Source organism: Gymnogyps californianus, chromosome 3 (genome assembly GCF_018139145.2).
Source record: "Gymnogyps californianus isolate 813 chromosome 3, ASM1813914v2, whole genome shotgun sequence".
Classification (NCBI taxonomy): Eukaryota; Metazoa; Chordata; class Aves; order Accipitriformes; family Cathartidae; genus Gymnogyps; species Gymnogyps californianus.
Window position 1 is genome coordinate 86,670,313 of NC_059473.1, and position 24,606 is coordinate 86,694,918.

General features: G+C 40.1%; 1 protein-coding gene across 1 annotated transcript in view; it reads left to right on the top strand.

Moving 5' to 3' along the window:
• The first annotated feature begins 2,578 nt into the window (after nucleotides 1-2,578).
• Nucleotides 2,579-24,606, top strand: part of MDN1 (midasin AAA ATPase 1) — a 103,884-nt gene continuing 81,856 nt past the window's right edge. Inside the window, exons 1-16 of the mRNA XM_050893729.1 lie at nucleotides 2,579-2,680; nucleotides 7,544-7,770; nucleotides 8,390-8,614; nucleotides 10,164-10,271; nucleotides 10,351-10,543; nucleotides 12,535-12,747; nucleotides 14,024-14,155; nucleotides 15,642-15,745; nucleotides 17,505-17,619; nucleotides 19,388-19,581; nucleotides 20,666-20,747; nucleotides 21,460-21,555; nucleotides 22,646-22,758; nucleotides 23,322-23,470; nucleotides 23,572-23,632; nucleotides 24,155-24,366. Coding sequence (XP_050749686.1) covers nucleotides 2,579-2,680; nucleotides 7,544-7,770; nucleotides 8,390-8,614; nucleotides 10,164-10,271; nucleotides 10,351-10,543; nucleotides 12,535-12,747; nucleotides 14,024-14,155; nucleotides 15,642-15,745; nucleotides 17,505-17,619; nucleotides 19,388-19,581; nucleotides 20,666-20,747; nucleotides 21,460-21,555; nucleotides 22,646-22,758; nucleotides 23,322-23,470; nucleotides 23,572-23,632; nucleotides 24,155-24,366 — 2,326 coding nt within the window. The remainder of the gene's footprint in view (nucleotides 2,681-7,543; nucleotides 7,771-8,389; nucleotides 8,615-10,163; nucleotides 10,272-10,350; nucleotides 10,544-12,534; nucleotides 12,748-14,023; nucleotides 14,156-15,641; nucleotides 15,746-17,504; nucleotides 17,620-19,387; nucleotides 19,582-20,665; nucleotides 20,748-21,459; nucleotides 21,556-22,645; nucleotides 22,759-23,321; nucleotides 23,471-23,571; nucleotides 23,633-24,154; nucleotides 24,367-24,606) is intronic.

A 24,606-nucleotide genomic window follows, 5' to 3' on the forward strand; every position in this document is an offset into this window, starting at 1 on the left:
CATCTTGAAATAAATCAATTACACCTGAGCTACCTGTGGCCCTTGCTCTTCAACAAAATCCAACACTAGAATGACAAAACTCTTACATCAAGATAACAAATGTAGAGCTCTATCAAGAAAAGTAAGAAATTATCTGTCCTGTAAATAAGCATTCTGACAAAGATCTTCAGCTGTATCTTTTATTCATATGTATCAAATAAAGTTTCTGTAAAGAAATTTTGGTATGAAAACAAGTACTGCATTCTATGAACAGGTTATCTGAATGTATATCTTAACCAGTTAAAATAGTCTGATTTGATAATTCTGCTTTCTTCTCTGCTGACCATTTAAGAGCAAGTTTCCCCTGTCTGACACCACCAGCCAAACCAATAATGAGTGGTAGCAGGCAAGAAACGTTTTGCCTGCCAAGGCATATAGCGATGCTCGGCCACAGGACGCACAGTATCCGCCACAACAGCTATTGTAGAATGACTTTACAAGCACACACGCTTGTGGCACTGATACACAAGCACCTCTGAAGTGAGAGCAGCAGTCTGCAACACCAAGGCATCCGCTGCGTGGAAAAGAAGAGCACAGGAAAAAGCTCGGGTGTCGGGGCAAGCAGGGGCACTGACTAGTGCTGAGCAGCAGCCTGCCAGTTCAGAGGCAGCGGCCCTTACCCACTCCCCAGGCCTCACCCTCCCTGCACGGGCGGGAAGGGGCTCCCGCCCTCCCCAATTCCTGTCACGGCAGAAGCGCCCAGGACCTCTCGGGGGTCAGAGCGGGAGGGCCACCGATTGAGGCCCGGAAGCGGCACCCCGCGCCCCGCAACCGCCGGCGGACCGGGGAGGGCAGGCTGCACCCAGGGGGAGAGGCCGGCAGGGCGCCGGGACAGCCCGGGGTGGGCAAGGCCGGGCCGGGCCGGGCCGAACCGGGCAGGGGGATCCGCGCAGGGGTGGTGGGGGAGGGGAGCGGCACCCGCGCGGGGCGAGGCGGCGCCGAGCCCCGCGCCGGGCCGGCGGAGGAAGGGAAGGGACGGAAGGGGAAGGAGGAGGAAGGCCCCGCTCGGCAGGCCAACACGGCCCACGACCCTCACCCACCGGTCAGCCGCCGCGCCGCGGCCCGCCGCCCCCGGCCCGCGACACCCCACAAGTAGTGGTGGTGGTGCTGGTCGCCGTTGCCGCCGCCGCCGCCGCCACTGGTCCCGCAGGCCGGGCGCCGAGGGGGCGGGGCCCCCGGCCGCGGGAGCCAACGGCCGCAAACGCACGGCACGTCCCCGGCCGCGACGTCGGCAAAACCCGCCCCACGGCCTGAAGCAGTTGGCGCCAAAGCGAGGAGCGCGAGGCGGCCGCGCCCCGCCCCCCCCCGCCCGCCCCTTAGCCCCGCCCCTTCCCGGATGCGCGCCCCTGGCCCGGCCCGGCCTCTGCCTGAGCCTGGGCCTAAGCCGCTCGGCCCCGAGCGCGGGAAGCAGCGGCGTCCCCGGAGCTCTGGGCGGGACGAGCAGGGCTCCTCCCGCCTTCGCCTGCCTCGCGGGCGGAGGGGCTCCGGCCCGGAGGTGCCGCCGCCACCCGGCCCTCCTGTAGAGGCTGTGGCGGGTGGAAAGGGGAGAGGAGCGGCCGCAGGAGGCTGAGGCTGCCTGGGCTGTGTTGAAGGGCACGGCCGCGGGAGTGGCACGCTTGCTCACCTGGTGTGAGTTGGGCGCGGAGGGCCGTGCCGCGCTGCTGCGGTGGGGTGGACGTGAGGCAGCTCCGACGGCTCTCCCGGGAAGCCCGAGGCTTACGTCCGGCTCCTGCTCTCAGCGAGCCCGCTGTCGAACCCCTCTGGAAACATCGTTAGTGCCTTAGACCCGCACTCGGGCTTCGTGAGCTGGCTGCGGCCGGCGAGGGGAGCTGGGGAGGGTGACGTGGAAATGCTAGCGTAATGCCGGCCTTCCTCCTCCCGAGCCTGAAGCACCTGTTTGGGCTGGTCACCACCCGCCCTCGTCCTCGGTCGGGCTCTTTGACTGATGCCGTGACCTAGTTTTAAAGGGCTTAAGGGCAAGCACCGTGGCTTGCGGCCCTTGACCAGGCCAGCTATAGGCAAGTCCTGCAGCAGCAATGGCAGTTGACTCCCTGGGAAGCAGGGAACAGGGCAGGACGAGGACACAGCAGACTGAGCCCTGCACACGCGAGCTTCCAGCGCCGTGAGACAGCGGGGGAGACTCGCTCCGCTCCCGCACGGCTGCCTGCAACCGCCCGAAACCGGGAGAGCGCTCGGCGGAGGGGGCGGCTTCTGGGAGACTACACCTCCCGGCATGCAGTAGGCTCCCGCTGTCCCGGCGGCCTTGCGCCGCGCGGAGCGGTGCATGCTGGGAGCTGTAGTTTAGCACGGGCGCTGTCACGTGAGGGGCGGGGAGAGGCCGCGCTTCCCTTTGCCTGCGACGTCGCGGGCGGGTGACGGCGCCGGCGAAGCGGAAGCTGGTGCTGACCTGAGCGGCTGTCCTGCGCTCCACGTGCCGCGCGGTCTGTGCTGCCGGCGGTTGGGCGCGCGGCCCCTTCCCTCATCCCGCCGCTCTCCTCAGCCGCGGCCCGCGCCCCGGCGGCGGCGGCGGAGGAGGAGGATGGCGGCGGACCTGCGGTTCTGCCTGGCGGAGCCGCTGCAGGTGGTGGCGCGCAGGAACGAGAAGAGCAGCGCGGAGCTGAGCAGGTTCCTGGCGAAGCAGGTGAGCGGGCGGCGCGGGGCTCAGCGGCAGCCCTCGGGCGGGCACGGAAGGGGCTACCAAGGAGGGAAGGGGACGCAGCGCGCTGCCTTCCCCCTCCGCGCCGCCATCTCCTCCCCGCAGCTTTTTCTGCCCCCTCGTCCTCGGGCGGCCGGCGGAGGCGGTGGGGCCGCTTTGCGGGAGCAACTTTTCTCTCTCTCTCTCTTTTTCTGTGCGTTCTTATTGCGGTTTCTTCCGCTCCCCGCCCCTTTCAGGGTTCTGCGAGTGGAGCCCTGTGAGGTAGGTCCTCTCCTGTCCCCTGGTACTCCTGTTGCGCTTCCTGAGGAGGCATTTTGCCCCGCAGTTAAAATCTTAAGTATCTTCCATGTCTCTTAAGGTGACTCTGTGGAAGCATGATAGTGAGAGATGGCATGTTGTTAGCAAGCACTGAGGCAGTATCTAGTCCCTTAGCTGCAGCATGTTAGCTTGATGCTGTTTGCATGTCATCTTTAATTGTCTTAAAACAGCATGTGGGGTAAAAAGATAGAGGATTGGATTTTCTAGGGTTTGCTTCCTTTTTTTAATCACAGTGATGTTGGAAACATGTTCGTGTTTTCACTAGTTTAATGCTTTGGCTGCCTTAGCTGTGAAAAGCACACCTGCCTTGTAGGAGAGTTGAGGCCTCGCTAATTTCTGTCTCTGAAATACCTGAAGACCTGTAATAACAGGATATCAACCCATCAGATGTTATATTATTAATACTTTTCATGATAAAGCTTTTGAAGCCCCTAAGTTGTGTACGCACTTTGGGGATCAAAATCCATATTTCTATTTGAGTGTCTAGGAAATGTCCTAGTTGTTTGAAGATGAAAAGTCTAAATCATCATTTTTTTTCAGAGTATTGGCTTTCAGTCTGAATTACTGTCTCTTAGTTGTGATTGGGGAAGGCTTTCATACTGGTAGTCAAGGTTCTCTGTTGGTAGACAGATGGCTTTTTCTTCTGTTGCTACAAATCATAGGATCAAAGTAAAATTGACATGAATATTTATTCCTATGTTGGAGAGTTGATGCTAATTGGTGGGAAGCAGTGATGAAGAGCTGCTATTCAAGAGAAAGAAATAGCTGAGAAATAGAGAGGGGGATGATGCGGATACATGATGTAGCAGACAGATGGAGCAGTGAACCAGAAGTGAGTCACCGAGATCTGAGACTGGGAAAGAGACTGTGCCCTTTCCTTTCTGGCAACTGTTTTGAGATATGCTTCAGGTTTAAAAGTCTTGCTAGGTGGAAATTATTAAAGAGTGATTATATACAGAGAGTCTGGAACAGCACATTAATGAACAATGACATGTTCTTTTGAAAACTTAATTGCTATTTCTAAGCTTGGAAGCTACAGTTCTAGTAGAATGTTAGGCTTATCTTGCCGCTAAACAGCCACTGGCTCCAGTCATCATACCTGATTTCCTACCAGTTGCTTTGTATGTAACTTAGGAAGCATGCATTCTGGAAATCTAGAGCTGTCTTTGCTCTGCAGCTTCACTGTGTCTTTCTGGCAACTTATTTCTTCAGTGTTCCATAATGGAATGGAACTTAGCCACAATTGCTAAGTAAGGAACAGTCTTTTGACTGTTCGTAGTAAGGCATCGTTTATGTGGTGATGGAAGATTTTGTTCCCTTTGCTTCAGTATGTAATAGAAATAGAGCCTTTTCTGTAGAGTATTTGTATACCATTAACTCTGCAAAGGTACAGCAAATTTCTGTGTTCTTAATGGGAAATGGGATGAAAAGCTCTCTAAAACAGTCTTTGTTTCCTGCCTTTCTATTTTTTGGATAATTTAAGCATACTGTATAAGCAGTAGGGCTCCACAAACTGCTGCAATGTGCTTTTGGTTCTGTGTGTTACCAAAGGTCTGTCTGAATCAGAATGTCTTCCTGCGTAGAATTCCAAATGCAGATTTTGTGCAAATGCATGTATTTTGGCTCCCTGTGGTGGTGTAATTTCAGTAGAGAAGTTCATTAATGTGAAGGTTAAAATGCTAGTAGGAATGGAACTTTAGTGCAAAAATATCCTTATTTGTTTCTGCCCTTCGCATCTGCCACTGTGCACATATGGAAAGATATAAATCAAAAAACCTGACCCTTTTGGGTATTTCCTCTATTTAGTCTATGGAACCATCTTAAGTGAACTGGAGATCTTGAGCACGCCATTCTGGATCTCCTGTTCTATTCTGTTGGTGTTTTAGCTTGGCATCCTTCATTTTGCCTTTCATTTTTCTATGTGGCAGTGAAAATTGTTTTAATAATAACTCCAAGCTCTTATTTATAGCCCTTCAGTCTTAGCATTTGATGTTGAGAAGTGCCTTTATTCCTTTTTTTTTAATAAATGTAGGAAAAAAGAGGTGACCTAGCTGTCCCAAATTCACCCAGCTACTCGTTGGCTGTCAGAAAAATGTCCTGACGTCCTGGCACCTAAGGCAGACTGTTTTTTCTCCTAAAATATGACTTCAGCTTTTTATTTGAAAGATTAATTAGGCTTTACATCATGTAGCATTGTAAATAAGGGAAGGTATATTACACTTTTGCTTCCATCTTGGAGTGTATTCTCATCTCCTTCTGCTTCTAGTTTTTGAAGAGCTGTGATTTCTGGGAGACAGTGTGATAATAAATGCACTGATACAAAGTCAAAGAGAACATTCTCGCTATCCTTGAAGGAGCAGTCTGTCCAACTCGATCAAATACTTTCACTAATAGTACACAGTAGCTGTTTGGAATCACGGGTGCAGATTTACTATCCCAGATTTGAACGCTAGAATTAAATGCTTTCAGATCAGCTGTCCTTTGCTACTGATTGAGAAAGCTGGGTATTTTACAAAGTCACCTTTAGTTAAAAAATCCTTCTGACAGTATGCTGCTTTTCCATAAATTTTTTAATTTAGACTCTACAAGGCTCCGAAATCAAACAGACGGTCTCTTTGTAGAATGAGAATGTTGCCACTGTAATTTTTTTTTATATGTCCTAAGGGTACTACACACAATGATTAAAAAAAACTGCTTGCTCTCACAAAATTGTTAACAGAATAGATTTGTTGTACAGTTGTCATGTCACTACAGAATTTTACTGAGTCACATTATTTATCTCCTATTTTATTGTTAACTATTTATTTGATATTGAAAGCTCTGGTTAATAAATGAAGCACCCTGTTGTGCCTTGTTTGGGTAGCCAAAGATGTAACTGATTTGGAAACTGAAGTTACTTTCTGTTTTTTTACAGTGGAGTTTGTCTCCAATTCTTTTGAGCCATGCTGCCTTTGAACAGCTTGTCAGTCATTTTGCCACTCAAAATCTGATCCTCTGTAATGAACAGCATCTTGCTTGCTCTGTGATGAATGCAGACCTTCGGCTCCATTGTTAAAATTATTTTTGATGCTGCTCTGATAGATGAGAGGAATATAAACTTATGTTTTGTAAAAATAAACGCAAAGCATGCAAGAAACTGCTTGCAATTAATGTGATGGTTTTGATGTGTTTAGTGTATATACTGCGGTTTCCCGGATTTCTTATGTGCTGTTAGGGAATGAATGTCTCTTCAAATTCAGAAAGAGACCCAAGGAACTTGAACAAGTATGTGTGTATTCTAGAAGGGTGGCGACAGTGGTATAACCTTAGGAGGTCACCCTTTCAAAGGCAATGTGTAGGACCTCTGCAGTCTATTTATCTTGTAACAATGAAACTATCCCATCTGCAGGCCCAGGAGCAGGTTTTACCTGAGTAACAAAAGTCTAGGAGAAGCAGAAGTTGGCTGCATGTGTTGCTAAAATGAAAGGCTACCTGAATCACAGAATATTTCTGTAGGAGTTTAGTAAGTGTTTCTTCTCTTTGGAAAGCTGCCTTGCCTAGCTGTATTTATGACTGTTTGCCAAGAAAGATAAAACCGACTCGATAGGATAAGGGTTCACTCGGCGAGAGAGGGAAGAGCAGAGCATCAAAGTTAAGAGGAAAACCACTACAGTGCAAATTCATAATCCTGATTTTTTACAAATCAAAATTACTTATACTGCATTATATGCTAAACGTCACGGAAGTGGAGACATGCTTGGATAATAACATGAGCTCAAAGACCAGAGAAATTTAAGCATTAGACACAAGAAATGGGTGGTTGTTCTTCAGTAACAAAGTTAGGAAGGTTAGGGGGGATGAAGGAGGGGAGTGTTTCTTTTTTTCCTAGCACATGTGGGTATGTTTTCCATCTATTCTAAAGCCTAATATTTTGTTTTGCACTAAAGGACCATTTTTATATAAAAGTAAGGGGGGGGGGGAAATCTCAACTTCAAAAGTGCAGATATATGCTGCTTCTTGTCAAGAGCATTGCTCACTCTAATTGCTATCAGAAATATGGAAATAAGGCTGTGGTCATGATTGATTGAATGCTTCTTTTTTGAAAAGAGATGCAACTCAAAGTTTTTTTTTTAAGAACTCGAATTCTTAAATGTTTTGTGGCTCTCGTGAGACCGAGCTGTTGAGATCAGTGGGAATTCTATTAACAAAGATGTATTAGTTGTTATAACATTTTCTCAATTTTTTCTTTTAAAAAATATTAAAAATTATTTGCTTTATCTTTCAGCTGTAAAATATAATTTAGGATTTTGGGACTTTTTTTGTAATTCCTATTTAGTGCGTAATTCTGCATGTCACTCATTCTGTTTCCCAGTTTTTTAAAATATGGAGACCTGTGTCAAGTAAGTACTTCCATTGGGAATTTTTTACTCCCTTCTGTTTTTTGAAAGATTTGTTCCTGTAAAATTCACTGTGAATCTTGCATGAATAGTTCTGAAGTTGAAAGTCCAAATCATTTCCCATTTAACTTGTTCTTACCTTCCATTCCTCTAGATTTGGACTCAGCAGGATCGGCAATGCATCCTTGATACTTTAGCGCAGTTATTACTGGATAAAGAATGTACTCTATTGATTGGCCGTCAAGTTCGGCCAGTCTTGTTGGATTTGTTGGAAAGAAATGCAGAAGCCATTAAAGCTGGTGGCCAAATCAACCATGATCGGCATGAAAGGCTGTGTGTAGCAATGAGCAAGCTAGTTGCTGACCACCCTGATGTTTTACCGTGAGTAACGTAATGTCTCTTTGTGCAATGTTTGTACTTAGGGAGTATATGCTTGTCAGTGTTCAATGGTGATGAGACATGGTGTTACAATTTGGATTGTCTCCCACAGTAACAAATGTGTTTTGAATTGAAAGAATGATTTAGAAAACATGAGTCTTAAACACAGCTTATTTAAATTGTGTTGTAAGATGTAACGTGATTTTCATCTTAATGATCAAAAGAAAAGCAAAACAGCTGGCATGAAAATTGCTTACAACCAAAATCTCTGCATTTAAGATTAGACTTATAGGCCAGAAGAATACAAAGTTACGTAAGCAGGAATCAGTATTACTTTTTCGGTAAACAAGAGCAATCGAAGAGACTTCACCAAAGGCAGTACTGTTTCCCCTTGATAATTAAGTAATGATTTCTAATAAGGTAAAGTATCTGTTGTCCACTGTTTGCTGAAGTGGTTGTCTTTCCCAAGTGTGGACAAAGTTAAATATAGGCCTTAGTTCTCAGTATACCGTCAATTACTGTCTCAGGACCTCTGTCCTGATGTTTTTATTAGTGGCTGTTTTCCTTTTCCCTGGCTTAGATGTCTGTGTTCCATCTCTTTCTCTCTTTCTTTCTTCTAAAGATTTGCTTTAAGATATTTTAAGAATACGTCACCAGTTTTCCAGAGGCTTTTCCTGGAGAGCTCAGATGCAAACACAGTCCGATACGGGCGCAGACGAATGAAGTTACGGGACCTCATGGAGGCAGCCTATAGATTTTTAAAAAAGGAGCAATCAGTTTTCCGGGAATTATGGGACTGGAGTGTGTGTATTCCACTCCTAAGGAGTCATGACACTTTAGTCCGTTGGTAAGTTAAACACCCTAGATCTTTTCCATTGAAAAGATGTATCTGTATTCTGAATTGTATTTAACAATGTTCACATGCAAGTAGAAAAGTATCTTCAAATAATACCAGAAAAATCTGTGCTGATGGTATCTGTACCTGTGCTTCTTACCTGATCTTTTGAAAGCTGTCGTGATCTATCATAGAGTGAAACTTGGGCTAGCTCTTAGTCATGCTTAAAACTATGGGCTGGGGAATCTTTTCAGATAACTTCAGTGTACCCAAGTTGGATTCATGGGAGGTGGTGAATTTATCACTTCACCTCTGCTGTAAGCCTGTTGGTGTATTGCATGCATTCTAGCATGTTATCCTAGAAAAAAGTAGAGACGAATCTAGTCTCACTCCAACTTACATTTACAATGATATGTTATACTATTCTGCATTGATACGCTATTAACGAGTTGGGTTTTTTCCTATTGCTTGTATATAGAAATCTCAGTCACTGTAAAGCTTGGCTAATTTAAGCTATGCTTCCTAATTGGCCTTGTTGCAGACTTTGTGTGGGGTCAGATGTTTTATGTTAGGTGTCTGCCTGCGGGGCTTCAACCTAGTCACATGATCTACCTTATTTATGTGAGTAGTAGTATTGATCGTGCCTTTTTATTTAAGAAAAGGTCTTTAACAGTCTTCATTTTTTAAATATAAATTCAGAATTATGTTAGTAACACATAATTTTACAATAAGGTGTATAATTTAGGAAGGGCAGGAACAGAGTGTTGTCAAATCTATCAGCCATTTATGAAGCTCTTCAGGATGACATACACTTAGATAGTCTTAGAAAAAGAAACAGAGTTTCTAATTCATTGACTGGAATTGGTTTACCTGGTGTTCAGCTAATAATCTTAAGTAAGTGAATGAGCTGACTTTTAAATTTTGTCCTGAACCAATCTTCTTCTGGCAACACTTCTTTTCTTCCCCCTGCCAAGCTCATTGAAAGCTTTGTTCTTGGAAGGTAAAAAACAGTGGTATAATAAATGAAAAGTGTTTTATGATTTGTATTAAATGTCATTCTGTTGCGAGACAGCTTTATGTAGTAATGAAGTCAAGACTTGGGAGTTGTTGGCTTCTTTTGGCACTGAGTCTTGAGTTCATTGTGTTAGGGTTATTTTAGAAATAGCATGAAATAGAAAGCAATTTTGAAAGGGAAATGGTAGGAGGAGAAGAAAAAATCAGGCAAAGAAAACCTGATTTTCATTGTCTCATATGTTAACCTTCATTTATTTGGGAAAGTGCTGTCCTGTACTATGTTTCTGTTGATCATTCAGTCCTTCAGAGAAAGGTTAGCTAGTTGGTGTGTAAATGATAAAGTATGTCATGATAGAATTGCTTTTCTTAGTTCTGAGATATTTCTCTAATCTTAAAGAATGTTAAGCATAGCACTAAAATAATTTCTATGAAGAAAGTTTTCTGCATGTTTTTCCAAACTTGATGTTTTGGTTTGCAATTGACAGTTGTCAAACTAAATTTCTTAAGACTATGTTTTGACATGTTTTGTTCTAAATATAATTTTTAGGTATACTTCAAACTGTCTTGCTCTGGTTACGTGCATGAATGATGAGCATAAATTATCTTTCCTGAAGAAGATATTCAATCCTGAGGAGCTGATACATTTCAGACTGAAGTAAGAACTTTAAAAATCTTGAACACTATTTGTTTTTGGTGATGGCTTCCGGTTGAGTTAATAAACATGGATTTCACAGGCTACTAGAAGAATCTCAGCTGCAGAATGTGGAACAAGCCCTTGTTTTGGCCAATCCAGACTCCTCATTTTGGCAAAAGGAGAAAGAACTGCAATATATGCAAGGACATATTGTATCGGGCGACCTCTCTGCAAATGTAGTAGCTGTATGTGGTATTGTGCTGCCTAGACTACAGCTTGTTTCTGAAGAGCAGGTATGTAACCCAGGGTTAAGTTTGTACCTTTTTTTTTTTTTTTAAAGAATCCCTAAATGTGGTGAACTGACTTTATCTCCTGCTTAAATAGTATTGAGATGCTACAGGTAATATGTGTATCTTTAGCTTTCTTGATGTGTGCTGTAAGCTAGTGTTGCATAATATAGACACTGCAAAGAAGCTCTGCAGTGGAATGAAGCAATGAAGGCGTAATAGTGCTGTTCATTTTATCTTCGTGTAGCGGTTCTTATGAACGTACTACAAAAGAATATTCAGCCTTACATAGTATCTCCAGTCCAAGTTAGGGTGATATTCAATAGCTAAGTAAAGCCAGGATCTGGCACAGTTGCTTTTACCTGCACAAAGTTGTTTTTTGTGCTATACAGACATCTTATAAACAGCCTTTCTCCAAACATTCTTAGTTCTTCTCTTAAAACAAAAGAAAACAAGGCTCCTACTTACTATTCTAGAAGGCAGAAAAAGGGGAGAGGAAGGGAGCAAGAACTTACGTTCTCCACTTGAGTGAAGTGTAATGCAGAATATAGTGCCTTATAGTTTTAGGAAGTCCGTTGAAGGCATAAACATTTTTGAGCAAACAGTATTTAACCTTTTTTCTCTTGAGATACTGTTCATCTTGAACTGTTCAGGTTCTTTGTAGCTGCAGCCAGTATTCTTGACTGTTTTTCTCATTTAGGTACAGTTTTAGTTCTTAGCTGAGTATTTCTATTTAATTTTGCGACACTGATCTACAAATGAAGGACAAAGAAATGAATGAAGACTACCAATGTCCAGAATTTCTTGAGTAGCAGAAGCAACAAAAGAGGAATTTCCTCCCAAATTCTGCCCCCTTGCCCAACTTCTGTAGTTGAATTTGCTGTATTCTAGCTTTTTTTATAGGATTGAGGATGTGGTTTGAAATTCATTGCAGTAGGGGAAACTGTAGAGCTGTTTAAGGAGATTCTTACTCCCATGCCAGTGTCATTGCTGCTGCAGCTGTGCTGAAGCTAGGCCATGCTATAAACTGGATTGCTGAAAGGATACTCTTTGTCTGTGAGGGAGGAAAGAACTTCCCAAAAAGGCATGCTTTTATTTTTTTTTAATAGCCACAGGTATTTCACTGATCTGGTATACAGTGTAGTTCCAGGTACGCTGGGGAGGTTCCAGTTACAGCTGAGGAGGTCTGATGAAGAGTTAGGAGCAAACTGTGAGGGAAAGCAGGTACTCTTAAAAACTGGCATTGTTACCAGAGAAGTACATCAAACTATATCTGAAAAGAAGATCAAGCTTAAATACAAGACACTTGTTTCAGTGCAGTATGTACTCTGATTTCTTTTCTCTGTTCCTTTTGGCAGGAAAGCACTAATTTTTATGCCATATACTGATATATAAGTGACTGTAGGAGAGTTAAAATATATGGAGAGTATCTGTAGCATTGATTAATTACCATTCAATAAGCTACATTCATTGCATTTTGAATAAAGTTATTGAATTTACCTCTTTTTTTTTTTTTTTAAATGCACTGAGTTTAATGATCTTATACTTTGGCCTGTGCAGAAAGAAGTAAATACAACAGTTAATATCCATACTTGCATCATCTGAATCTAACTGCTGTTTGATTTGTCGTGTGATTTGGATCCATTCTGATGACTTAATTTCACTTATTGCAAGTTGTATTTGATTGAATAGTTACTATGCCTGTTCTGACAACTTAGTGTGAACTCCCTTTGGGAAAAAATTATACATATATTTTATTACATGTTTCACCTATAATAGGTTTTTGATGAAATCTGTTTTAATATCTGTCATTAAATACAGCTTTAGAATCTTTTATTTTGTTTGATATGTGTTGACATAGCTGCAGGCCAAAATTTTCTAGTGGTCAGACTCACTTTCCTAATTGTTCTGTGTTGTACAACCTGTAAAAAAAAAAAAAAAAAAAAAAAAAAAAGCAACAGTTTCAGTGTATTAACTCAAATTTTATGTTTGAACAGGAAAATAACATCAGCCGTTTTGTTTTGGTTGAATCTGCCTTCACAAATCTTCAAAACCTTGCTATTGCTGTAGCATATCAGAATCCTGTTTTATTAGAAGGACCAACAGGATGTGGCAAAACTTCTTTAATTGAATATTTAGCAGCTGTTACAGGAAGAGCAAAGCCTCCTCATATTTTGAAAGTCCAGCTTGGGGATCAAACTGATAGTAAGGTAACTGATGAAGCTGTTTTATGGTTGGATGATCAGACATAATTTTTACTTAAAGCATGGACTTAATTTTCTAATAGGATAATGTTTAACTTTTTACCTAAAGACCCCACAACTCCCAACTCTGTAGTATTGATCTTACTATTGATGAGAATAAATAAATGTGAAGAAAAATCACAGTTAAGTTTCAGTAGGTTTTAAATTCTGTGCATAATTGTGCTGTATCTGTTTCATTCAAATTATGTTTTATCAGGGTTTTTCTATGTGGAAGAGCCCTATTATTTTTTTTTTTTTAATTAAAAAAATTTGATTTGTATTGGAAAAAAAAATGATTCTAAAATGACTCAAGGTGGTGCCGAAGGCTGTATGGACACTTTTATTTCAGTTTAAGCGAGCTAATGTCAGTTTAATCTGATCCCAGTTTTTTGTGGTAAAGGTGAGATGAAGTAAGATCCTGTGATGTTGAGGACACTTGCACTTACATAATAGTGATCAGCTCTAGCTGTAGAGATAAAATCAGAGGAGAAGATAACTTCACATTCTTCTGGTTTTGCATATATAACTTTTGAGCTTGAATTGATTTATGTTGTTTGGCTCCATTTATATTTAGTTTTCCAAGGTGGTTAGTATCCACCAGAAGTGCTATCTGAACGTTTTTATTAGCATGCATAAGTACCTTCTTTACTTGCATAGAACAGCTGATTTCACCATCTCACAACTGTTCTCCACAAGAGTATTTTTTCATATACATAAGTAAGACCACCATACTAAGAAAAAGTGATAAAGTTCAAGGTACAAAATATGTAGTAGTGAAACCATAAACTTAATTATTTAAGGAAAGCTTAAATGTGGAAGTTACAACTTTATGGAGAAGCAATGCTTGACTGGTTTTGTATCTTTGAATAACTTGCTTTACAATTCCTCTTGCTAGCTTAGTCACAGACTTCTAAAAAATGTAAAATAAAGTTCAGTGCAACCCTAGACAGTTTTGTATGTTATACTGTTGATTGTTTGTTCATTAGGTGACAGAGCTCTGTAAATTCACTTCCAATGAGCTGGTTCATTTTAATTACTATGTTTCAATTAGATTATCATAGATGTGGAGGGGTGAAACTTTTTTTTTTTCTTAATTAAAAAAGTGTAATGCTGGGCACAGATTACCAGATGGATTGTTTAGTAATGTGGCGGCTAAGTAAGTGTTGTTTTTGTAAGTTTTTACCCTGAGTTTTTAAGGGATCTAATGAACAGGTCTCTAATCTACTGATTGTTTCCGTCGTAGACGCTGCTTGGTATGTATCGTTGTACAGATGTACCAGGGGAGTTTGTGTGGCAACCTGGAACCTTGACACAAGCTGTTACCAAAGGTCATTGGATACTTCTGGAGGATATTGATTATGCTCCTCTGGATGTGGTATGTAGGTTCATGTTTGCTGTAAGGTACTGGTCTTAAGACCCATACTAGCAATTTTTGGAGTCTGATCACCATGAGTTCTGCAGCAGTATGCTGAAAATACTGCCCCCTTTAAAAGAGGTTAGAAAGAATTAACCTGTCTTTGTTCACATATTAGCACACCGCTTTAGGGTTTTTTTATTGTTTTAAAGTAGTCATGACACTGCCACTGATGCCAAATTTCTCTCTGAAGATTTGAATTGACACTGATAATGAGCTGTGTGTCTTTTAAATCATGTTTTATATTTGAAAACAAATGTGGCCCCAAACACCACAGAGTATCGTCACTGTATTAGAGTGGTGCTGTTAGTAAGATTTTTTTAGTGTTTTGTTGTGTGGTTTTTTGGTTTTGTTTTTTTTCTTACTCATTGCTTATCTCTGGCTTGGATATTAAAAATGTAATGTTACATTAAGCAGTGTACGTTTTAACAGATTCCCTGTTTTCAGCTCCAGAATGACTAGTTAGACTGTCATCCTTCCATTTTGAAGTAATGGCTGCTGAAAGCATGTCTTCTGCAAGAACGACATTAGAGATGTTTTGCTGTATAGGCCTGCTGGACATTCTGCAGATAGTTGTTTTCTTTCGTATCTGTTCTGTAAAGCATCCTTTGTGTGACTAAATAACCTGACAGCTTGTTTATTGGGTTCTAGGCTTCTGAAATATAGGGAATTTATAAGAAAGCCAAGAGATACTGCTTGTATATACTAGACAGTTTTTCACTGCCAGAGGTTCATGCACATATTTGCTTCTGTGGACTCAGCTCATTGCACTCATCATAAGCATGCCCTGAGTAGTATCCTGCATTCATCTCTGCCTTTCTTCAGGTCCTCCCTGCAGGCATCCTGTCTCCTTTTTCCATATCAGAGTCTCCATGCTTGCCTCCCTCTGTGCTGAGGGATCATTATGGTCCTACCTCGCTTTTTTCCTTCCACCATTATTACTGTCCTTCTGCATGGAAGGATAGATTCTTTAAATAGATACCGAATTCTCCTGGGGGTGGCAGGGTATACACTGAAAAATGTTGATGTTTGAGAATGACATCTTTGAGAAGCAGGTCATCTTTGTTCAGGCAGATAAAGAAAATAAGGCTTCTGACATGAACGTGTCTAATAATTCATTTGACAATTCAAAATAAGTAGTTTTGATTTGGACATGCAGTGTAAAGACTGTCATTTCCATCCTCTTATTAAATCTGGGTACATGAGAAAGAAGATAGGTAAACATTACATCTGTGGCTTCCACTGCTGATTAAAATTACTGGGCACTCTGCAGTTCCTGTTAGCATCACTTGGAAGCGCAATCTGTGGGAATGGCAGTTGCTGACAATGTAGTGGTGCTAAGTGCAAGTGCTCTAGCATCTCAAGTGTGAAATGAGCGTGGATGGGTGTGCTGTCTGTTACAGTTTCACAAAAAAAATTGTTTTATAAATTTTCTTCTCTTCTCCAGATCTCTGTGCTGATTCCTCTTTTGGAAAAAAGAGAATTGCTGATTCCTGGTCGTGGTGACTGTTTAAAAGTAGCGTCGGGATTCCAGTTTTTTGCGACCAGGAGGTAGGCTTGTGAAGTTAAATGATGTTAAGAGCATGGATATTTTTAAGTCAAAGACAGGAAGTGCAAGGTACTTGGGCAGGAGTATTCTAGCAATTTCCAATTAACAAGCAATAGAAGCCATAGAAGTTGTGAAAGGAATCTTTTCACTTTAGAGCAGCCTTATATTACTACTGGGTGAATCCAGTGTTTGTACAGGAAGGTCACTTCAACAAGGCTGAAGGAATGAAACTTGCAGGGAGGAACCCTACAAAACCAACCCCTCACCAAAACAGAATACCGCTCTCAGCCATTAATGCATGAAGAAGGTTTATGATTGATATTCACAAGGTGTTGTGACTTGCTAGTTTTAACAGCACCTGTGTAAAATATTTCTTAGTTTTGCTGATCTTGGGGTAGTTGGTAGTCTGACTACTGAATGATTAGTTTTCTGGGTTTTGGGTTTTTTATTCCATCTCCTTGAGCAGCTGTATACATGTGTTCCCTGGAAGATATTTTTTTAAGAGTTTCATGAATAATTTTAACTGAACCCTGCATCTATAATAAGATAAAGTTATTTTATTTGGGAATCATGAAAAAAGAAATAGAAGGAAAAATTTTTTTAAGAAAACCTGATTTGTGAAAGTCTTGTGTCAATATAGATGTTTGTAATGTTTTCTAACCAGAAAAAGACTTAAGGTACTCTCACTGATGATTTCACTGTAGTAATGGCTCATGCGTCAGATGGCAAAATGTCTTCTTGTATATTAAGACGTAATATTGTATCAAGATTAAAGGTTAGGATATCTAGAAGGGGAATGGTTACGTGGTTTTCAAATGTTTTGTAGTTTACTTCAAAGCCTTTAACAAATTTTCATGCTTTTGTCTTCCTTCCATAATTTTTTTCTTTTCTTTGATTTATCTGATCTATTTTTTCTGGAATTGAGTCTTTTGGATTCAACTCTCTTTTGGTTGTCTCATTTCCTAAGATTTTCTTCTTCTGTATACTTGGTCAACAGTTTGTATAGCAGCAGATTATAGTTTCCATTGGCTAGTTAGAGCAGATTCAATAAGCCTGTTGCAGTTTCCAGCTGTGGAATATTATTTAAAAAAAACCAAAAAAACAAAAAACCCCAAACCACAACAAAACAACCAAAATCCAAACCAAACAAAAAACCATCAGAAAACAAAAAACACACCACAAACCCAATATCTAATGCTTTGCATGTGCAAGGCTACTTCCACAGTGGGTATAACACATGGCTGCATAGTTATTTGTGCAGTTAAAAAAAAAAACAAACGGAACAAAATACATGATGGAAAGGACTGCGAGCCTGAAGAAAGAGGAAAAATAATCAGGAAAAGACAGTGGAGGGGACAGGTACTGGGGACGCTTTTCCTGCGTCTCTGCAATAGAGCACAGATCCTTTAGGATCTGTGGAAGATAAGTCCCAGGTCACTTCCGTCAGGCTACTCTCTTTACAAAGGATTCTGTATGTTGCTTCTGATAGATTTAACTTACTGTCAGTCATCTTTCTGCAAGTATCTCTAAGGAGATTTTACACTACAGGGGGAAAAACACTGTAATGAACAGATAATTTGAAAAGCAGAGATGGGCAAGGTAGGGTACGTGACAGTACAGTGACAAGCAGTGGGTGGTCTATGCATGCGCATTATGCTGTAGCAGCAGTATGTAACGTTCTTTGCACAGGAATGCCCTGAAAATGTTGAATTCTTCAGCAAGACACAATATGCTGTGTTTCTTCATGTTGTTTTGATTTAGGATATTCAGTTGTGGCGGAGGTTGGTACAGGCAGCAAAGCAGCCACGCTGCTCTTTTGGACAAATACTGGACCAAAATACATCTGGATAACATGAGCGAAGGAGAACTCAAGGAGGTATGGTGTGTGTTGCTCTATTGTGGCATGTGAATAAGTGTTTCAATTAAGGGTAATAAATGTTTTTCAGTAATAAATTTGATCCTTATTTTTATTTCCATGTTCCACAATACACCCTTATCATTTCAGATTTATCCTGCCGGTTTTGAAGTAAATGGGCAGTTTGTCAGGAAAATTTGAAGTGAATTGGACAGAGATTCCTGGAACTTGCCTTGGCAAACGCAGTTCTGCTTTGAATGGGTCTAAGAATCAAATCGCTTTGCCATTTTGTAGCCCACAGAGGTTTAAAAACAGAGAGAAAAAGAAAAAAAAAATTAAGCTTACTCTAATCCTGAGTTCTAAGCTTTGAGATGAAAAAGTAGTTGGTCAGTTATCAATTACAAATAACTGTTGCTATTGACTTCTCTTGTTAGCATCTCTAGGGAATGTTTGCATTCTGTAGTCCTTCAAAAAATTAAAGGAGCCCAGGACTTAAATGATAACAGAATTCTCTAGAGATTCTCCTTGTGATACAGAGCTCAGAATAGGATCTTATTTTAAAAAAGCCTTGGCTAAGGGAAAAGGGGGTGAATAGTCTCTAGCAGAAGAGTTGAGGAGAAAGTTCTGAATTTTCTAGAATGAAGATGATAGTTTTTTCAGTAGGGTTTGTTCACTCCTTGGGACTTGTTCAGCAGCAGTTATGGGTGACCTTAAATATCTGTGTGGTTTTCCATTTTCCATATTGTCAGCTAATTGTTAGGAATGGGTCAAGAACAGCACTTATGTCATACTTGTAGATATTGTTGGAGGGTAAGCAAGTAGATGCACGGGGAGGCCTCTGCAGACAGTTTGCTGGAGATACACATGCTTGGGTGCTGTAGCTGCTTCTACTACAGATAGATCCACATGGGCAGGAATTCTAGGAAGCTCACAGTTGCAGTATTAAAAAAGGCTATCTGGCTGAACCGATGTTGAAGATGACATCCAGAAAGGACCAATATTCAAGTAAAGCTTGGCTGTCAAAACCTTAAGAAAAAAGGAAGCTTCGGTGCTAAATGTGTCACTTGCCACACTTCTGTTCTTTTTTGTAACTTTGTAGCTCAAGTCCCAAAAATATGTAAATCAAACACTGTGTAAGATTCTGTAGTAGTAGAAGGAGAGACAGTGGTAGAAAACACCCGCTTGCTCGTCTTGAAAATAGACTCATGTTCTTCTGATTAATCTTAAAAGTCAGTCTGGCAGGGTAGGACTGGTGTTCCTGGCCTGTGTCTGTGAAAAGCTTATTTTGGGAAGCAATAATTTTGGTTGGCAAGCTTTAGTGGAGAGAACTGAGCTGAAAGGAAATTACTGAAGAAAAATTAGCCCCTTAATGTGTCTTTGTCAGCACAGTGAATAGACAACTTGAATGCTCAAAAAAATTCAGTCATAAAAAGAAGGACAGGAGGTAAGAACTTGTGTTATCAGTTGTAAAGTTGTATGATCATGATTTGAGTTTTGATAGAGTTGAAGGTACATTTTGTTCTTCCTGTTGGTATTTGTGCAAATGTATTAAATGGAGTAGAGTTGGCAAAATTCACTTTTGGCATCCAAATTGATATCATACAAGTCACAATAACTTTTATTTTCTTCGGATGAGAGATTCCAAGAGAGCAGTTTTGTGCAGCTTGCTAGCTTGAGTATCTGTTGAAGTGTATCCTATTAAGATTTGGGTGGCTGGTGGTGTCCTTCCGATGCTAAAGATTTTTTTTGGTTTGGGTTTTTATGTTGTGGTTTTTTTTCCTTTTTTCAGATTCTTCAAAAGAGATACCCCAACCTTGCTCTTGTAACTGATCACTTGCTAGACATTTACATTCACCTTATAGGAGACAAGTATCAAGTGTCAGAAAACAGTGCTTCTGGCTCCAGGCACATACCAGAAGATTCATCAGAATCAAGATCAGAAAATAAGAAACCAAATCTGGAAGGACGAGAACTATCTCTAAGGTTGTCTTTTCTTATATGTTTATTAGAAGGAAATTTAGTCAGCTAGCTGCAGAGATAAAAGGGTTTATCTTTATTTTTCTTCATTTTTTTAAAATAGTGATAAAAGTTTGAATGAATAAACTGGAATTTCATAAAAACTGGGGAAATCCATTTTTCATTTTAAAATAATGATTGCTGTATCTTTTAAAAAAATCTCAATCTGAATTATTTAGGACTTCCTATTTGCTATACTTTGTTCTTGAGGAAAAGTGTAGGTTTTGTCACATGTGGTGCTGAGTTGATATCAAGCCATATGGATTACTTCTCAATTAATTTTAACACAAAATATCAGTTCTAGTTAAGAACTGAAACGTGCTGTATAGTGTTCTCACAATAGTTAGTAGATAATGTTTTTAGCAATTGTGTATATTTGCTTATCTAGATAATTTCATATTAGACACTCACAGCATTCTAACTTTCAGATGACTGAAAATAACCAGATCTGTAGTGTACTATTAATTTCAGAATTTTTATGATGAAATGCAGCCTGATGTTGAATTATTTCTTCCTCTCATACCAAATGTCAATGCTACTCATGTGGAACTTCTGTAACCAGTAATGCTTTGTGAATTAATCAGTAAATACTAGGTGTGGGTAGTACCTAATATTTTTGTGAAGCATAAGAATGCCACTAATTTTAAAACAGCAGTTGTTTTTCTAGAATTAGATGTTTCCTTTTCTTGCCTTTTGGAAGATTTTGTTGTTGATAAGGAATCAGTATCTTGAAAAAATAGGGTTTTTTATACCTTTCTGGATGAAAAGCTTGCTGCTTTTCATTTTTTCAATTTCATAATTACTTTATGGTTTAATGGAGTATGTATTACCTATTTTTAAGCAATGTATCTGAAAGCAACACTGTTGGTCTTTATGTGCTCAGCTGCTCTTTAGAATTAGCATCCAATTTTATGTGTCTTCCTGTGTACAACTTACACAACAACTAAATGTGCAATTGCCAGAATATGACGTAATGACCTAAGCTGAACATGAAAGAAGGTGCTGTGTGTTTTGGCTTGATTGTACCAAATCTTTTTGTTTTTCTTTTTAGAGACTTACTGAATTGGTGCAGCAGGATTGCTTACAACTTCGACAGTAATTCTTCAGCCACCGCAGTGAATATTTTTCAGGAGGTGCGGTAAGACTTACTCCAGGAATTGCTTACCCAAATTCTAGCATTGTCTCACAAATCTTAAAATACTTTATTTGGGACTATGAGATGGGAATTTATGTTTAGTTTTATCTGAAGCAATTGGACTGTAGTTGGAATGTTTGTGATCCGTGTATCGGAGGCTTTCCTTACTACTAGGAAAGTTGTTTGCAGTAATGTGCTGAAAGCCAATCCAGACTTACTACTGTCATACAAACAGCGTGCTGCAGCATCATTTTAACTGATATGAGCTGGAATTGCATATGACTGAGAGTAAAAGTTTTAAGATCTTTCCTTTTTCTTGTAATATGAGGCTTCTTTCCTACTTTCCTATGCATCAATTTACATTCCAGGTTTTGAATTTTTCGAGCGTGCATCAGTCAGAGCTAGTTTTAAGACGTGAGATCTTACAGCATTACTTCCTTCTTCATTTTGGTCCATTCATCTAAAAATAGCTTCTATGACTGGGCATTGAAAAGTTTTTACTTTCAGTAGAAACCCGCTACACCATAGAGTTTAGAAGTTCTTATTACATCGTTTTGAACTCCATTGTTTGATTCGATCTGTGGACAGTGAAATAGTTTTATTTACAATGGCTGGATTGGATTCAGGCTCATGTAAATTAAGATGGTGCTTGTCAGATCATATCATACAAAATTTGTATTGAAGAAGTTGGTTTGTGTTCCGCTTGACAGGCATTGGACTGTTTCACAGCTATGCTGTCCAACCAAGGGAGCAGACAGAAAATGGCAAAAGTTATTGGAAGTAAACTAAACATTTCCAAGAAAAAGGTATGTTGAGCTATAATTAACATGGTGTTTATTGGTAATATTCTATAACTTGCAGTTTTTCTAGTGATTAATTTAAATGTGTTCTGCTATTTTTCTTAAAAATTATGCCCATCTCTGTGTCCCAAACACTTTTTTTTTTTTTTTTTTTCTCTGTACTATCCTGGGATCTACGTTTTTCTCCTGTTTTATTTCAGCTGGGTTTTTTTTTCTCTGAAAGTTCCAGTGAACCTGTTCCAGAGCAGGTTGCAAATGGCCTCATCATGCAAAAGAAGGCTCACACAGCTGGAACAGCACAGTTGCCTAAGCACACGATACTGCTAGATGCACAGAGTAGTAAAGAATGTGTTTTTTCTGTGGTGGTTACAGTGAACTTTAATCACTTAAATGAAGAGATCAGAGAGAAACACAATCTTCCTTACTACTTGTTCTGTAATCATTGATTCCAAAATCAAGTACCTCTCTAGAGCCTAGTAACTCTCTCTATATTAATAGTGTGTGATATAAATGGCAGAGTCAAACTAAATCATTGCTTTGTCAACTATTTCTGACTATAGAAGTTTGATTGCAAAGAAAATTCCCTCCTTTGTTACTTTAAGACGGAAAAACTTGCCAGCTGGGTGGACAGATGGATCCCTGAAACTTCTATGGATTTTTCTGTTTGTCCCTCTTCATTTGCATTATTTCAATACAGGAATGTATTATTCTCTGCCAGTGGCAAAATATCCTTGTTTACACAGAGGTATTCACCAAGGTTTTTTTGAGGGAGGTTGTTTGTTTATTATTAGTTAAGATAACTGTTCCCAGGTTCAACTTTATTTAGTTGAACTACGATAGAAGTAGAGGAAGTAGAAATATAATGGCATGGACCCATTACCAAGTCATTAAATAGAAAGATGTTGTTTGTACAGACAATAACGCTTCTGAGGTCCTTCAGTATTTTAGGTGATGAGTATGTAAAACCTGCAAAATATAAAATCTTACCATGAAAAATTAGCTTGCTGCAAAGTAATACTGGTAGCATAGCGTGGGTGTTCTTAGTGTGATGTTGTAGGCAACATTAGTATTGGAAATGTTGATGCTTTCTTCACAGGTAGAGTTCTTTTGTGAACTCTATAAACCGGAAATTCTAATACGGGAACAAGAAGTCTCTGTTGGAAGAGTGCACCTCATGAAGAAACAAACCCAAGCTCTTTCTGTACAAAGGTAGAATAGTTTGTAGTTTCCATGTGAATCGAAATATTTTGTGGTGGAATAGAATAGATTGGAAGTCACAGGATTAAAAAAAATGCAAATTGGATATTCTCACTGAAATTCATGAAAGGAATGTGATTAGTTCTTTCTCTTGTGATCAGACTTTTACCTTGTGTACTTTTAACACTGTCTGCATCATACTTCTGGCAGCCAAAGCATGGGGATTTTCAGCTTCTTTTGAACTAGAGTTTCTTGAAAGCAGATCCACAGCTGTTATCATAAGATTTTGATGAATCTGTCTTTGTAAAGGGAGATTTTTGTAGTATGTGGCACTAACTCCACTGGCCAGGAAGTTCTTTGGAAATGCTGAATTTCTAGATTGTATCTTGAGAAAAATAAGTATCTTATAAGGGTATCTTGGAACTCATTTTTTCCAAACCTATATTTTTAATTAAAAAAAAAAAAAAAAAAAAAGATCCTAAATTCAACCACTCCTCTAAAAAAATAATAAAGGTAAAATTGAAATGAGCTCCTTGATAAATTTTGGGTTTGAGTTGCTTCCTTTGTTTTTTCAGAGCAAAACAAACCTTTGCTGCCACACGACCATCTGCAGTATTGATTGAACAGCTTGCAGTTTGTGTTGTCAAAGGAGAGCCTGTGCTTTTGGTTGGTGAAACAGGAACTGGTAAAACCTCAACTGTTCAGTACCTTGCTCATATTACAGGTAAATAAAGTGTGAAGACTGTAACTTATATGAAGATGATTTAAAAAACAAGAAACCATCAACTTGTGGGGTTTGTTTGTGCTTTCTATTTCTGTTTCAAGGACACCATTTGAGGGTTATCAACATGAACCAACAAAGTGACACGGCAGATCTATTAGGCGGGTGAGTCACTGACTGCTGTTTTGTCTGTTCTGCTGGTGGTATCAGAACAAACTTCTATCGCAAGTATAGTTGTGTTGTCAAAGAATTGTTTTTAGACACGTATCTGTTTCATAGCAGCATAAATGTCTTAAGAAGCATGTTTGCATGCAGAAACCTTGTTGTCCTTGCTGAAGAACAGAGACAGTTTCACTGAATTGTGTGCACATCTGTATGTGAAGAAGTCATTTAAAAGCACAACCCAATGTCTCTTTAAAAATGGCGAAGCTGTTCAATATAAATATGATGTAATATTCACTGGACACACTGGTTGGTAGCAGTAAAAATATTTTACTTGTCAGGGTGGTCCTGTCTTTATAAAATCGCCTCATAAGCTGTATTTAAATATGTCCAGTTTTACTTCATTCATTAGTTGAGTAAAAACTTCAGAAACCAGGGTTTCCTTCATGCACAGTATTGTTTCAGTTCACAGATGCTAGCTCCTGTTCCTGTGTCACAAATAATTACTCTCTTGTTTCTCTGCAGTTACAAGCCTGTGGATAACAAGCTGATCTGGCTACCTCTGCGAGAGTCTTTTGAAGAACTCTTCTCTCAGACATTCTCTAGGAAGAAAAATCAAACATTCTTGGGACACATTCAGACCTGCTACAGGCAGAAACGTTGGCATGATCTGCTAAAACTAATGCAGCATATTCATAAATCTGCTATTAATAAGGAAGCAAAAGAAAATGCATCTGGTGAGAATTCAGACTGATCAAACACACATCATTAGTGGTGGACCATTGCAGAGAGTAGATAAATACTGGTGAATTTTTTTGTTCATTGAATTTGGGTTGGTTTGTCGTTTTTTTCTTCTATCCCCTTTTATTATATCCTTTCTTCTGGTTTTGAAAAATGCAATCTCTGTCTACAACAAGACATTCAAAATACTGTTAGAATAGTGGTTGGTGTTGTGTTTTGTTTTGTTTTTTTCCTTT